Source organism: Arvicanthis niloticus, chromosome 18 (assembly GCF_011762505.2).
Source record: "Arvicanthis niloticus isolate mArvNil1 chromosome 18, mArvNil1.pat.X, whole genome shotgun sequence".
NCBI classification, from domain to species: Eukaryota; Metazoa; Chordata; class Mammalia; order Rodentia; family Muridae; genus Arvicanthis; species Arvicanthis niloticus.
In genome coordinates, this window is record NC_047675.1 from 20,917,991 (window position 1) to 20,932,642 (window position 14,652).

The following is a 14,652-nucleotide window of genomic DNA, read 5'->3' on the forward strand; positions in this document are numbered from 1 at the left end:
ATGCTGCTCTGTTGTATGTTATTATGTGAAAATATCTTAATTTCTTCATCCATTCTTCTATTGAAGGACACATCAATTGCTGTCGATAGAGGCTAGGAGACATAGGGCTGCACAGAGGACTCTGTGCACGCCTGTAGATAATCATATAGATTTTTATCAATATATAAAAGAGAATAGAATGCTAAGTCATAGAGTAACTTGATCAAGTATTGACAAGCTATTTCTAAAGGCCTAACTTACACTCAAGCTGAAGTATGTAGATGTTCTCTCTGTAACCTTGCTTGACTTTGGAAGTTTTGTTTCTAATATCAGCCTTGTTGATAGATAAGTAATCATTTTTAAGTATTATGTATATATAATCAATATAACTAAATGAAATGCATACCTCAAGCCACAGACTGGGGCAATGACCTTATTGCTGGCATCAAAAGCTAGTACTGCTTCAGTCAGTTCTTCTCCTAATTGTTTCTTTAAATTCATTAACCAACTTTCGTTGGGCCCCATTTCAGCCCTGGTTTGGGCCTTGAGGACAAACCCGAGCCTGACTCGAGTTTGAGACCTGTCTTAGTCATTTCTGTACCAGAGTGACTCATCAGGACCTGCTTGGCCCCGCCTCTGCTCAGCTGTTGCTGATGTAGAGCTTTGCCATTGGCCCTGTCAGTCACCCCACACCCTCTGTCACCCTTCCCTGCACCCTATGTCATCTCACCCCACCAAAACTACTCCTCCCTATGCTCTGAGTTTATATAAGTGAGAGGCTGATGCAATAAAGTTGAGTTCCTCCTTTGACAAGACTCCTGCACCAGTGTGTTTGTTTTGGGCCATTGACACTCACCAGCTCCAGCCTGCTGGTAAAGAGCTGACAAACTTCCTGTTTTAACTATGTAAAATCCATAGGAAACTGGAAGAATCAAGTAATGAACACACACATAACTTTTACCTACTTGAGGTTCACTGATTGCTAACTGGTCACTTTTACTTTGTATTGTGTGCTAAGATGGGTGACAAGCATCATGACACTTTATTCCCTAACATAGAAGTGCATTTTTTTTTTTTTACTAAAAACAAGAGCATTTTTTCATATACAAAGAATATTATCTTACTTAAATTTACACATCGACAATTTTGAAACATTTAGTCTATATTCAGATTTTCTTCATTTTTCTGACTGTGCTATTATTGTTTCTTTTACCTTAATTTTTTAAAAAAACTATTTGTGTGTCTGTACTATACTTACATCATTTCCTCCTGTCTTTCTTTTCTTCCCAATTCCTTCCCCTGCCTCCCCTTTCACAATCATGGCCTCTGCCCCTTTAAATATTATTACACCTGTATGTAAACAGATTGATGTATAAATGAATAAATACCACCTGTTGAGTCTGCTTTGTGTTGTTCATGTGTGTGTATGTTTTAAGAACTGAACATTTGGTACTGAATAACCAATTAGCTGGCCTATCCCTGGAGAAAACTAATCCTCCTCCCTCAGAAGCCATTAATTGTCTGCAGCTTTCCGTCTAGGGGCCCTGCTTAGAGTTCTCCCATCCACATTAGCTTATAAACTGGTTTGTCAACACCATCTTCTCATTGCGCTGGGAAAACCAGACATTTGCATGTAGAAGAATGACATAAAAGTCTTATCTATCACCCTAGTCTACAGTGATAGATACATCTCAGTGTGAGACCTGAAACACTGAAACTGACAGAAAAGGAAGAAGCAATACTCTATAAGAGGTGAGTATAGGAAAGGACTTTCTGAGTTGGGTTCCTTGCTTTTAATGTTTAAGATTCACTCAATGATCATACATTGAATTTAGTTGACACATCCGTTTCCTCTCTTTTCATCTAGAAGAGTAGTGGGTTTTTTGTTGTTGTGTTATTTGTTTTGTTTTTCTATGAAGAGCACTGATATTACCTTGTCCCATGGAAGTGCCATGCTACAGAGTTCTTTGCTTTCTCATGATTACTCTTATGCAAAATAGTTTTGTTAAGCATACCCCTACATTGCATCTACTTAGACTGCTTGTGTTTCCTGAAGTGTGACCACTAAAGATCCTTTTATTCCACCAGGATGATTTCAGATGTTTGTATAGAGATTTTTTTTTGTAATAAAAAAGAATTAGTTTTTGATAAATATAATTCAAAACCATAAAATTTACTTATTTAAAATATACAATGCCATGGATTTTAGTGCATTCAGAGTTGTACAGCCTTAACCACAATCAACTTTAGAACACTCTCTCCACCCCTGTGAGGGTGCGGGCAGGGAGGACTCACTCTTTACCCATCAGCCCCTACCTCTCCATCGCTCTTCTAGCTCCCCTCACCGATCCCCCTTTCCATTCCTAGATCTAGACATTGATCTACTCTCTGTCTTTATAGCCTTATATAGCTGAGGCATTCTATACTCTGATCAGCACTGAATGAAGCTTCTAATTTCTCCAAAGTTTCATCAAATGAACTCTTTTGTTTGTTAGTTGTCTAACTGGTTGTTTTTGTTTTGTTTTTTGTCTTTTATATTGAGGTCTTCCTTCTTGGTATGAAGTGACAGCTTACTGTGGCACCCAGCCATACTTCCGGATAGCTGGTGATGTCAGCCATCTTTTCATATTCTTTGTCCAAATTTCAACTCGTTATTGAATTATAAGAGAAAAAAAAGATGTACTTGCCTGTTTATTTGTTAAGAGTTGAAAAAAAAAAGTGCTCCCCTTCCCCATTACTGTGTCCTTAGAAATTTTACTCTCAAACATCTTTCACAGAGATTCTCCAGCCACTGGCACTGGTTTCTGGAGGTTTTTATCCTTTAAGCTGCTGAGCTGTGATTCACTGAACTCATCTGTCTTCCCAGATTTGGAGAGGCAATGATTTGACCAGTGATCTTAATTCTCTGAGAATCTAAGAAGAGTTGTTGATTTTTTTTTTTCAATGTGTTCAGGTTTTTATTTACTGTTACAGTGGGATAGCAAGGTCCAGGCTCTGTTTCTGACAGGAGACTAGGGATATGTAGAGACAGATACCAAGATTAAAATATGAATGAGCCCAGTTTCGTTGGCTATTCTTGCTTGTCAACTTGTTCATATCTGACATTAACTAAAAGCTCAAGAAGCTAGACACCCTGTGAGGAGTTCTTCTTGATTGGATCATTTGATGTCAGAAGCCCTTCCTGAACTCTGGGCCACACCTTCTTGTGGCAGCCAATATAAAGGACATGGGAGTCGGGGGAGAACTTTTGCCGTTTGCCTGCTTTCCCTCACTCTCATTGGCATGGTCTTATACCAGCTGCTGAGGCATTCCTTCACTGGTATTAGAGCCTTCTTCTTCAGGATCCCAGCATTTACTGAAGACCAGATAAGATATCCACAACCATGGACTAAACAACTATTGAACTCTTGGTTTCTTTTCAGGAGACAGCCATTGTTGAACTAGCTGGACCACAGTGTGTAAGCCACTCTATTAAATTTAATATGTTGAACCTGACTAACATATAACAAAGTACACCTGAGAAAAAGATCCCTGTATACAACTTGGAGACGGGTACTATGCAACCCATCTATAGGGCTCCTGGTCTTGGATATATGCCTTTCCCTAGCTCACTCACCCACTCCCAAACGCAGGAGTACCTTTCCTTTTTCTTTACAAAGTGTCTCTGTTTCTATACTATAAGTGTCTGGTTCAATTCTCTGTCCTGGGACACAACAACCGGAAACCTCAGCTGGTACCCTCAACTCAAATCCACACATATCACCATTGTTTATGATATCTCTGCTGTCAATCTTTTCTAAAGTAGCTTCTAGAAGATTCTTCCATGTTTCCTTTATATACTTTCATAGCCATAGTTAACACTCCAACCTGTCCTAGTTTGTTCTCTACTGCTGTGATAAACACCATGAGCAAAATCAACTTAAGAAGGAAAGAGTTTATTTTACTTAGACATTCCCACCACCATCATTCATTGAGGAAATCAGGGCAAGAACTTGGGCAGGAACCTGGTAGGAACTGAAGCAGAAGCCATGGAGAAATGTTGCTTACTGGCTTGCTTCTCATAGGTTGCTCTGCTTGCTTTCTTACATAACTAAACCCACCTGCCCAGGGGTGGCACCACCCATAGTGAGCTGGGTCCTCCCACATTAATCACTAAAGAAGAAAATGAGCCAAGTGCCTTCTTATAGGTAATGTGATGGATGCAATCCCTCACTGAAGGTCCTCTTGTCTCAGATGACGCTACCTCCTGTTGAGCTGACAAAACACCAGCCAGTACAAAGACTTGACAACTGGAATATTTCCAAGTGGTGACACAAATTTTCCACTTCCATTTACTGAATTATCCTCTAATTTGTGATGTCTTCTTTGTCATGTTTTGAATCATCACAGAATTGTATCTATTATATTATTGGTCCTTGAGCATCTGTTTTATATAGTGTCTTGCCTTAGTACATTTTTGTACGTCCTTATACCTGATAAGACTGATTCTTATGTATCTTTGTATTTTCTCACAATCTTAGTGTATTTTTTTCAAGTGAGCCCTGAAATCAGCTCATCAGATGTATAGCCAGCCATGTCACTCTCTCATTCAAGCTTTTCTGTTGGTTTCTTTCTCCTGTCTGTTTGAATTCAAGGCTCCACCTTGTATAATTCTCAGTGAAAACGACAGTGGTATAACACTGTTAACCAGCCCTTGCCTGTAATCAGAAGGTTAATTGCCCCAGTAATGATGCTCATGACTTTTAGGATACACTTTGCCACATTAAGAAAGTGTCTCAATATGCTAACCAGTGCTGGAACTTTTGAAACTTACTGCTCTTTCAAAGCTGCAGAGTTTATCCTTGGTACTATCCTTGGGAGGCCATTTCTGGTTCTTTTTTTTTTTTTTTTTTTTTTTTCTAAATTCTGATAAAGAAATCAGTTTATTTAGATAATTTACTTCTAAAAGTTACTACTGACCAAAAATTCCTATCATTTACATCTGTCTACAACTGAATCAACGTATTTCTTACCGTTTTGAAATCTCCTTTACCGTGTTGGTTCCCCTTTCAGCTTTTGTGAATATGCATTTCACCTTTCCTTGTTATGTTATCGAATGATATTGGACTTTTGATCAGCACTATCAATCTATTTTATAATCATTTCCCACCTGTGTCATTACAAATAATTGCATTCTGGTATTTCTGGATTTTTGTAAATATGATACTTAATTCATTTTCCTGATTCTTGCTTGCCTTGTTATTTAAGGCAGTGGTTTTTATGAAGACAAGAGAGAAATTGACTATGCAGTTCAGTGACTCCCAAACGGGGTCAGTTCTTGTCTTTGTCCAAAGCAGAAAATGCCCTTGGTTCCATCATCTCAGAGGCCAGGACTATCCCAGGAATGTCTGATTTCTTACCTCCTGTGCCCAAAAGCAGTACTACCCGAAGTCCATGTAGGAGGATGTGGCCTGAACTTCAGTCCAGACACTTAGATCTTCCAGAAAATAGCTTTGGAACTGAAAAAAATCTGGTTCTTCCTGGTAAACATGGGTTATCTATTCCCCAATTTCAGCCCATTTCCTAAATTATTTTTAGGATCTCAGTTCTTAATAATTAAAAGCACAGTAGCCTGAGAGGCCATTGAGGATGTATATCAAGGCTCCATTGAGGAAATTAAAGAAATAAAATCTACCTCTGGCCCTGGGTTGAAGACATGACATTCTGATCTGTTCCAAGATTAAAACATTATATGCTATGATCTCCTCAAGAGTCAATCCAGCTCAGCTTGTCAATCACCAGGAATCCATCTCTGCCACCAACCTCTATATCACACCGGATCCTACCAAAACCTGACTCACCTAAAACCATGCTAAAGAGATGGAAGAATAATGACTCCCCTTCCTGAGGTAATGTACTTGTCCATCCCAGAAGCTCCAGCTTCAATAGTCACCTGGAAAGCCTCCATTATGCAGTACTGTGGTCTGTAGGCTTTCCTGAGTTACTTAGATACAAGTTACATTTTCTATCTGGGCTTTTGTCCCTCTCCCTCCCACTGCCCCTCCCCCTCCATTTCTCTCTCTCCCTTACCCTCCTCCTCCCCTTCTCGCTTCCTCCCCCTTCCCTCCTCCTCCTCCTCCTCCTCCTCCTCCTCCTCCTCCTCCTCCTCCTCCTCCTCCTCCTCCTCCTTCTCCTCCTCCTTCTTCTCTCTCTCTCTCTCTCTCTCTCTCTCTCTCTCTCTCTCTCTCTCCCTCCATTCCCTCCTCCCTCTTATTCTCCCCTCTCCCCTCAAGTTGCTCCATCCCCGATGTCTTCTCTGTGGCTGGTTACAAAGCCTATGGGTTTCATTCTCTTCCCCATCTCTTCCCTGTCTTCCTCCTCTGAGCAGCTTGCTTCCCCTGTTGCTTTTCTCTCAAACAGTGACGCATTTGACCTCAAACTTCCTCTCAAGTCCATGTTTTAGTTTATCAATGAGACTGAAAACCCACAAAGGAGAATTGGAAATAGTTTTTTCTCCATATATGGCTTTAACTCGAAATTAATTCGTTTCTTAAAATTTCTATCATGAAATACCACAGGCTAGGCGACTTACACAACAGAAATTTATTACCTGAGTGTTCTGGAAGCTAGAAGCCCAAGATGAAGGTGTGGCAACGCCATACCTTTTAAGCATCCCTCTGCTGGTAGAAGCAATCTTTGCTCTCTCATCTTCTCATAGTTACTGTGTAGATCAGCTGTTCTCAAGCTCTGGGTCGAGACACCGTTGGGGGTTGAATGACCCTTTCACAGGAGTCTCTTTAGACCATTGGAAAACATGGTTACTTACATTACAATTCACAACAATAGTAAAATTACAGTTATGAAGTAGCAAGGAAACTAATTTTTTAGTTAGGGGTCACTACAATGTGAGGAACTGTATTAAAAGATGACAACATTAGGAAAGGTGAGAACCATTGGTGTGGCTATTTCCTGTGAATGGAAACATTATTACCACCTGAAGAGACCAGAGAAGCTCAGGAAACTTGGAAGACCCATGAAACCTCCAAAGTTATAAAAGCAAGACCCAAGACTCTCTGGTGGGGCTGGGATGGAGCTTCCATGGGCTGTCACTCATGCTGGGGCAGGCTTTTCAGTGGCACAGCTGCCTTAGAGTCACCCAAGCTCCTGTAACTCCTCACCCAGGTTTCTATTAGGTACCATAATAACCATAATAAACTCATTGATTCACCAAGTTAGACCTGAGGAATTCTAGCTTTGATCTATTCCTGGTGCATTATCTAGACTCCTGGACAGATATTTATTCATGTTTCCCAGGAAAAACACTCAAAAGTGATGAGAAGGTGGATGTGGGAAGAGAGAGGGAGGGAGTAAAATCCCTCCCTTTCATAAGGACACCAGTCATACTGGATTGCCAACTCTTCATTCCATCTTGACTGCCCTATCTCCAAATAAGATCATTCTGGAGTGTCGAGGATTGATCAGGACTTGGCACATAAATTTGGAGCTGCAGACACATAACAGGCCATGTCCTGCAGATTCTCATAAAAAATACTTTGTTACTGTTATTTCCTAAAATGGTTTCCCATTTCAGTTTTTAAATTCCTTCTCTGGGTTATCTAAGAAAGAACCTTTAATTTTTTTGTACGAATGAAGGATTGCTTTTGGTTTGGTAAATCAGTTTTGGTAAATTATAGGTATATAACAGGATAGTGATGCCATATATACATTTTAGAATTTATTCAAGGACTTACTTGTGTGTATATTTGCACATTAGAAGCCAGACTTTGATGGCAGGCCCCCTGTCACTCCCCACTGTGTCTTTTGAGACAGGGTCTCTCACATTACTGGAAGCAGCAGTGAGTATTCATACTTTCCTTTTCTTTCCCCTGTTAAGTTTCTTAGTTTAAACATGTAGCTTAGGGCTGAAGCCATAATGGATAATCAATAAACATTATTTATTATTCCTTTATATTATATTTATATTATATTATGTTTATATTTATATTATAAACAAACACACACAGATATCAAGAAAAGTTATTCCCACTCATCTTTCTGGAATTCCAAGTTGTTTGTTTATACATATCTTCCACTTCTTACAAATTCTTCCTAGGTCTTAAGACAAGATCATAAAAGCAGTGGTTTCCCACTGCCATAGACATGTGTGCAATATACATGGGTTCCATGAGAACTAAAAGACATGCATGTCAGATCCAGAATCTGAGAGGGTTGTGTCAACTGCACACAGAATTCTACAAGCACATGACAGCGTCAGGTGGCAACCAATATGTGAAAGAGTCTGGGGGCCTTCATTAAAAGACCAATCAGGGTTTTCAGGTACTACTTGACTCAGAATTATATAATGTACATTAAAAGAATTCACAGGGCTAGGGTTTTGCTTGGCATTGGAGCATGTGTTCCTCATGCACAAGGTTACAAGTTCCATCCCTGGAACAAGAAAATTAGAAAGAAGTCTTGATCTGTTCTCTCCATTTGTGTGGAATTCAAATGCATGGAAGCATGCAGTTCCATCTCTCATGCATAAGTAACAAAGCAGATTCACGAGACAAAGATCACTAAACTTAACAAATGGCCCAAACTGTCACCAGTCAGCAGGTTGGTGTCCCTTTGATCTGCCTGGATATAAACTGTGAGTGTGCAAAAACTTTTTCACATGCTGGTCTCTGGCAGTGTTTCCCTTAGTGTTTTCCTGGATGGAACAACATCCAGTAACCTACTGGCCTGGGGACCCTTTGACCCATGACCTCAGCCAGTATGGCAGCTGTCAGCCCCAGAGCTGTGACCCTTCGCACTAAAGACAAGACAGCCCTAGAAACTCTTCTGATGACCATAGCCTGGGGTTCTGTTCCCTGGCTCCTTGCAGCCTTTTATCAGTTCTCATCAGCTCTCTACTCCCACCTCATTCTTTCTGCTCTGGACATCCTGGGCACCTGATATTGCTCAGAATGGAGGACCCCAGAGATCCATTGGGAACCAAATGCTGGGTACAGCTGTAATCACACAACTGCAGACATCCACTCTTACAGAAACAGGACCCCAAGAGACAGGATCCCCACAGAGAATCAGCATGCTGTCTGCTGTAGTCACTCCACATAGTACTTCCCAAAAGACTCAGGCCTGTGGGTGTTGCCTAGGGAGGTAGCCATTTCCTTAGCAGTCCAGCAGCCAGGCTAAGGCCTCCACTATATCATTTCTTCAATAGTCAAGAGGCAGGTACCTCTTGCACTGGGAAGCCAGGGCCTGGGGCTCAGAAGAAAGGAGCCCAGCACAGGGGATTGGAAACCAGGCAATACCAGGTAGTGTTGAGCACTGCCTGCAGGGTCTTCAGCTGCCTGTAGGTTTCAGTCACTGTGGACTCTACTGCCCTGCTCTGTTGCTTACTCAAGATACACACATAGACGTCGTTATCTTTTCCCTTGTTACCTTTCCACTGTCTTCTGCTGTCTCTGCTTTCTTCGTGTTACTACCTCCACCCACACTAGTCTATGTAGGCAAAGGAAGACGGCTTTAGGGTCACTGTTGAACTTGGTGTTACAACACTATGGGAGGTAGAACAGGAAGTGTCTCCCAAACAACTCACTGAAGGAGTCTAAGCAACTGCCTATATAGCCTGAAAAGGTGTGTGTGTGTGTGTGTGTGTGTGTGTGTGTGTGTGTGTGTGTGTGAATCTTTCAATCACATCATATAGACTTCTGTTTTGAACCCTTGATGGTCCTGCCATCCATCAGAGTAATTCCCTCACTAGAGGAAGTGATAACCCTTTGTTCAAAGTAGAAATGGTTCATCAACGCAGAAACATTTTTTAAAGGAAAAAAAAGAAAACAAAATTCCGGCATAAACATTTTCAAACAGTCCTAGCATGGACTGTGTCTTCGATAGCTGAGACGAGCAGCTGCAAATTCCTGTCTCAAGATATTTGTAGAGTGTTGAAGACTCCTGGTACTGACATAAGGGTAGACAAGTTGGCTATTAGGCTGGTGGTCCTTTTTCTCTAGGTGGCTTCTGCTGCAAAGGATCTAAACTATCTTACACCCAAGTCTCTGCTCACTTACTGGAAAATGCTCATCAGAAAGAGTGTTTATATACACTGAAAACTTATTATTCATTTCAGCATTGCTTTTAGTAGAATTTAACAGTGCTTTCTACCTACCCAGTGTCCAGGTGGGTCCCCCTGAGCTGTCTCAAAACTATACCTTATCCCAATCTTGTGTCTTTTTTAAAAATCTACTTTTAAAGGGGAAAAACTCTTGAGAACACTCAGCTTTGGATATTCCTCTTATGTGGGGAAATCTTCCCTGTATCGACAATGGTTGGTCCATTTGCCTAATCCTTCCCAGGCCCCACACTCTCAACAGTCAGGTAATAATATCTCAAGCTCTCCAAGCTGTATAATATCTGCTACAACTATTCAGTTCTGAGGTTATAGCATAAAGGTTGCCACAGACAACACTTGAAGTGATTGGCCATGGCTGCGTTCCAGTGTAATTACCTGGATGGTCAGAGAAATTGAATTTAAATTCATATAATTTTCCCAAGTCACAAAATAGTCTTTAACAATTTTCTTTTGACCATTGGAAAATGGAAAAAAAATTCTTAGCTCAGACAAAACTGTCAGTAGGCTAAGACATTGAACCAGATCTTCCTTTGCATCATGAACAACCCGAGTGTAGGCAGAAAGGTGCATAAACATATTTTTATCTAAAGTTCATTCCACTGTGGATACAAAAAGAGGTAAACACCGTGGGACAGCATGTGTTCATTATAACAAAATATACCCTATATAGTTTCAGCATATGGGAAGAGAGAAAGTGTGGTAGTAGGGTTATGTTATTTTCTCTGACATCATTCCTAACACCAGTTATATGGGGACTATTCCCTGCACAATTTCCCCAACTCTCTGACATTCAGTGTCAAAAACCACAACTCAGTTCTGTCACTTTTGCATGAAGTTAGTATTGCACTCTACAATTAAGGGACTTAGCCTTACAGAATGTCCCTACTTAAGATAATAACAACAGGTTCCAGGCCAGCTATACTTCTGACAATAGATAGAAATTAAGACTTCCCACAACCTCTTCCTCAGGTTCTACATTGCCAAGAGATCTCATAGAACCCAAGGAGGCACTCCACATGCAGTTCCTGGTTTGTTATAAGGAAGATATGGGAGCAGCCAGATGAAAGGTAAGGCAAAGTCTAGAAGAGTCCAAGTGCAGGAGTCTCTACTCTTTGGAGTCTTAGATGGTTACCTTTCCAGCATGTGACTATATGTACCAACTCAAAGGTTCACTGAAGTCATCATTTGGGGGTTTATGGGGTCAATTAAGGGGTTTTCTTATACAGATGCTATAATTTAAATTATTAAAGATTGATGATTAATTCAATTTTCACACTTTCCATGTTGTCCAGAGAAGATGGGGGCAGCGAAAGATGAATGTTCCAAGCTTCAAATCAAGGTGAGCTATTTCTGCTGAATATCCCCCATCCGTGTTCTAGTGGCTCTGTAAAAAGGGCTTCATTAAAACAAAGCATATTCCTGCGATCCTTACTACTCAGAAAATTCCAAGAGCTAGTAACTCTATGCCAGGAGTCCCCATCAGGGACAAGGACCAAATACCTTTCTTCTTATCTATCACAAGTAGCTAATAACACAATTTTGATTAACTTCAGTTAAAATCCCAGCTCCACCATTTCCTTGCTTGACCTTGGGCAAGAAACCAAACACCAGGGTGTATTTGTCTACAAGAAACAGAAAAGAGAGCTTGCAGTTGCAAAAAAAAAAAAAAAAAAAAAAAAAAAAAAAAAAAAAAAAAAAATCTTAACACAAGACTGGTACAGTAACCAGCATTGCACTTGAGGCCACACTTTTTCTGTTCCCTGCTCCTGACATCTAAAGCCCTTGGCTTTCCATCTTTGTGCCCGTCATCTATGGTTGAAAATGGAGCTTTGGTTATCACACCTGCCATGGTTAAACCACAGACAGGGGCACAGAGGAATTGCCAGCCTCACCTCTTAAACACGGTTCATTCTCACAGGAAGCTGACATCTTACCTATAACTCTCCCATATATGTCTAGGTCTGGGTTTTATGGTGACCCCTAGTTACAAGGGCAGTTTTTACCTGAGGAATGGGAGGAGGAAATTGAGAATGGCTTGGGAACTTGTCCTTTACTGTATCCACCTCACAGACTGCTGTGAAGACAAGCCAAAGAAGATGTACAAAGTGTGGATATACAAATACTCAGTCGCTGAAGCTGCTACTGTTAATCATACTAACATGTCTTCTCAGAGCCATAAATTTCCTCCCCGGCCAGTGCTCAGATGAGGTCAGAGAGCCTGATACCCTCACTTCAAAGTACCCCATTTCATATAGAGTTAAGGTAAATTTAGTATGCTGTGTGTGTATATATGGCCATATACAATGTGCGTATGATTATATGTCTCTGTGTATATGTGTTTTATGAATTTGCATATCTGTATATGTGTGTGTGTGTAGTTGTATGTCTAAGTACATATGTTTATATATACCTCTGTGTATGTGTATGGGTATGTGTCTCTGTGAGTATATATGTATAGATCTATGTGTGTATATGTGCTGTGCATTACATGTGTATATGTATATTGGTATGAGATACATATATGTGTACACATTATGTTAGTAATATATACTATGCAAAATGCACATAACTCTGCATATACACCCATACATTTGCACCAGGAATAAATGAGCGCTTCTTGATAATGACTGCTATCCTTATTCCCTGCATGTTACATTAGCCAACTCACACACTTCCACTTTCTGCAGGCTAAAAGCCTGAGTCATCCTTCACTCTCCCTTTCCTTCTCCCAGTCAGGACAGTTCCTGCAGTCTGAGAGCCACACTGTGTCTGCCATTTGTTCTTTCCTGCGCCTACCCACAGCCTTTATCACCTCTTGTCCAGAGAAAAGCAATAAACCATAAGCATGTTCTTGTCTCCACTAGTTCTGCCCCCTCCCAAGGTAATCCATTCTCACCTTCTTGCCAGAGTTATCTTCCTGAAGCAAAGCTCTGGACTATCTCATTTCCTTGCTCAAAAACTTTGAAAGGCTTCTTATTGCTTTGAAGGTAATGTTATTCAGTGTTCCTCACCTGCCCCGAGCTCTCTCCTGCCTTCTCTTTTCTTTACACATTTGACTTAGGAAACATTTCTAGGTTTGATGAGCGTAGCTTGATGGCGGAGGACTTTCTGGCCTCAATCTCTAGCATTTGAAAAATGTTTTCTGAAGAAATCCCTTCCTCTGCCTTTCTTACATTTGTCTTAGTTCATCCCATTTTGGGCCATCTTTGCTCCTCTGGATCCTACCTACAGGGATGATGGTATTTTCCATCGTCAGCTCCACGGAAGCACTGCCTTATGCAAGATTACAGGGAGCCTATTATTTTATGGACCGTAATTTGTGTAAATGTATCTGATTAAATCAATAAATCAGTCAATAATTCCCTCTGATATTTTCCTAGTTCTGGGATGTGCTGACAACTGACAAGCAAACTGGAAAGGAAACATGTTTCTTTGGGCCAACAGGCTCAGCCTCTGGATTGAACACACAAGGGACCCAGTTGGAGTTCAGATTGGTTCTTCCTTCCTCTTTATAGCAATGTGCTGTGCTGCACCACAGGGAAAGGATCCATTAGAGTTGGCATCAGGCACTGTACTACACACGTACCATTTTGTTATCCAGTTAAGCTTGCTCCTAGTAGCTTTATGAGGTGGGTGTTCAAACTATTTCTGTTCGTTTTTAGCAGAGATGACCCAGAGACAAGGATGCCCTGAAGGTCATAGAACTGTGATTCTGAGACAAACCTGACTCCGAAAATGCCAGTCAGAGCTCTTGAGATCATACTCGGGAACTGGATTTTGGACTAGCTCCTGGAAAAATGCTGCAGAATACATTTGTGCAGTCAGGGCCACTCCACTTGTGAAAATCTCTCCCAGTGGAGTGATGGAAGGGCCATGTTAGACAGTGGTGCTCACAAAGGCATCTCTTCATTCTCCCCATTCACACCTGGAAATAAGACTTAGAAAAATGATCTCAGCCATAATCTGACATCTGATGTGAGTTTTGCGGTTTTCCCCTTTCCGTTATTAAAGCTCCTCTCACCTCTTAGCAATGCTGCCCTTTGAATTGTATTGTATTGTGTTGTGTTGTGTTGTGTTGTACTGTATTGTATATTTGTCTCCTATTTCCATTTCCATACCCAGTCCACAAAGCCTAGGTGATGCTCCTCAGTTCTTTCCAAAGAACGAAACTAGCTCGAGGCTATGAAAACATCCTGAGTGTATACAACTAGGTGTGAACTCTTGGGCCCAAACTCATTCACCACGCCCTTCAGTCAAACAGGTACATCTTCTGTCTTTCCATTGGGCTATGTTTTCATCAGCAATAGCAGAAACTCAGGGCTAGACATGCACTATGAGAGCATTCGAGTAGCCAAGATATTTGTCATATTCTGGACTTCCACAATCTCTAGCTAAGGAGAATAAGAAGAAAAGTTCTTCAAAAAGAAAGAAAAAAAAAATCTATGGAATAAATGCTTTATTCTAGACTCTGTGATAAATAGCCCCCCCCCCCCCAACACACACCTACCTGAACCAAGACCTCCAACAATCCTATGACTGGACCCTCTGAACATCTTCAT

At 40.9% G+C, this 14,652-nt stretch overlaps 2 protein-coding genes across 12 annotated transcripts in view; one reads left to right on the forward strand and one right to left on the reverse strand.

The window, feature by feature from the left end:
- Positions 1-14,652, reverse strand: part of Ces5a (carboxylesterase 5A) — a 292,545-nt gene that overhangs the window by 99,798 nt on the left and 178,095 nt on the right. For 5 of the 7 annotated variants that reach the window (XM_076915626.1, XM_076915627.1, XM_076915629.1 and 2 more), the window contains one exon: positions 6,569-6,753. The exons of the other annotated variants lie outside the window; for them this stretch is intronic. The gene's annotated coding sequence lies outside the window, so the exon portion shown is untranslated. The remainder of the gene's footprint in view (positions 1-6,568; positions 6,754-14,652) is intronic. 7 annotated transcript variants of the gene reach the window in all.
- Positions 1,519-14,120, forward strand: LOC143434951 (uncharacterized). 5 transcript variants are annotated; one of them, XM_076915643.1, is made up of 6 exons: positions 1,519-1,731; positions 5,761-5,867; positions 11,063-11,160; positions 11,386-11,432; positions 12,164-12,355; positions 13,474-14,120. In XM_076915643.1, the coding sequence occupies exons 3-6, from the start codon at positions 11,154-11,156 to the stop codon at positions 13,606-13,608; spliced, it is 381 nt and encodes a 126-aa protein (XP_076771758.1). In that variant the 5' UTR covers positions 1,519-1,731; positions 5,761-5,867; positions 11,063-11,153; the 3' UTR covers positions 13,609-14,120. The 5 variants fall into 5 exon arrangements, 4 of the variants coding, with proteins under 4 accessions (XP_076771758.1, XP_076771757.1, XP_076771759.1 ...); XR_013104842.1 differs by lacking the exon at positions 5,761-5,867 and having other exon boundaries at positions 12,265-12,355; XM_076915642.1 differs by lacking the exon at positions 5,761-5,867.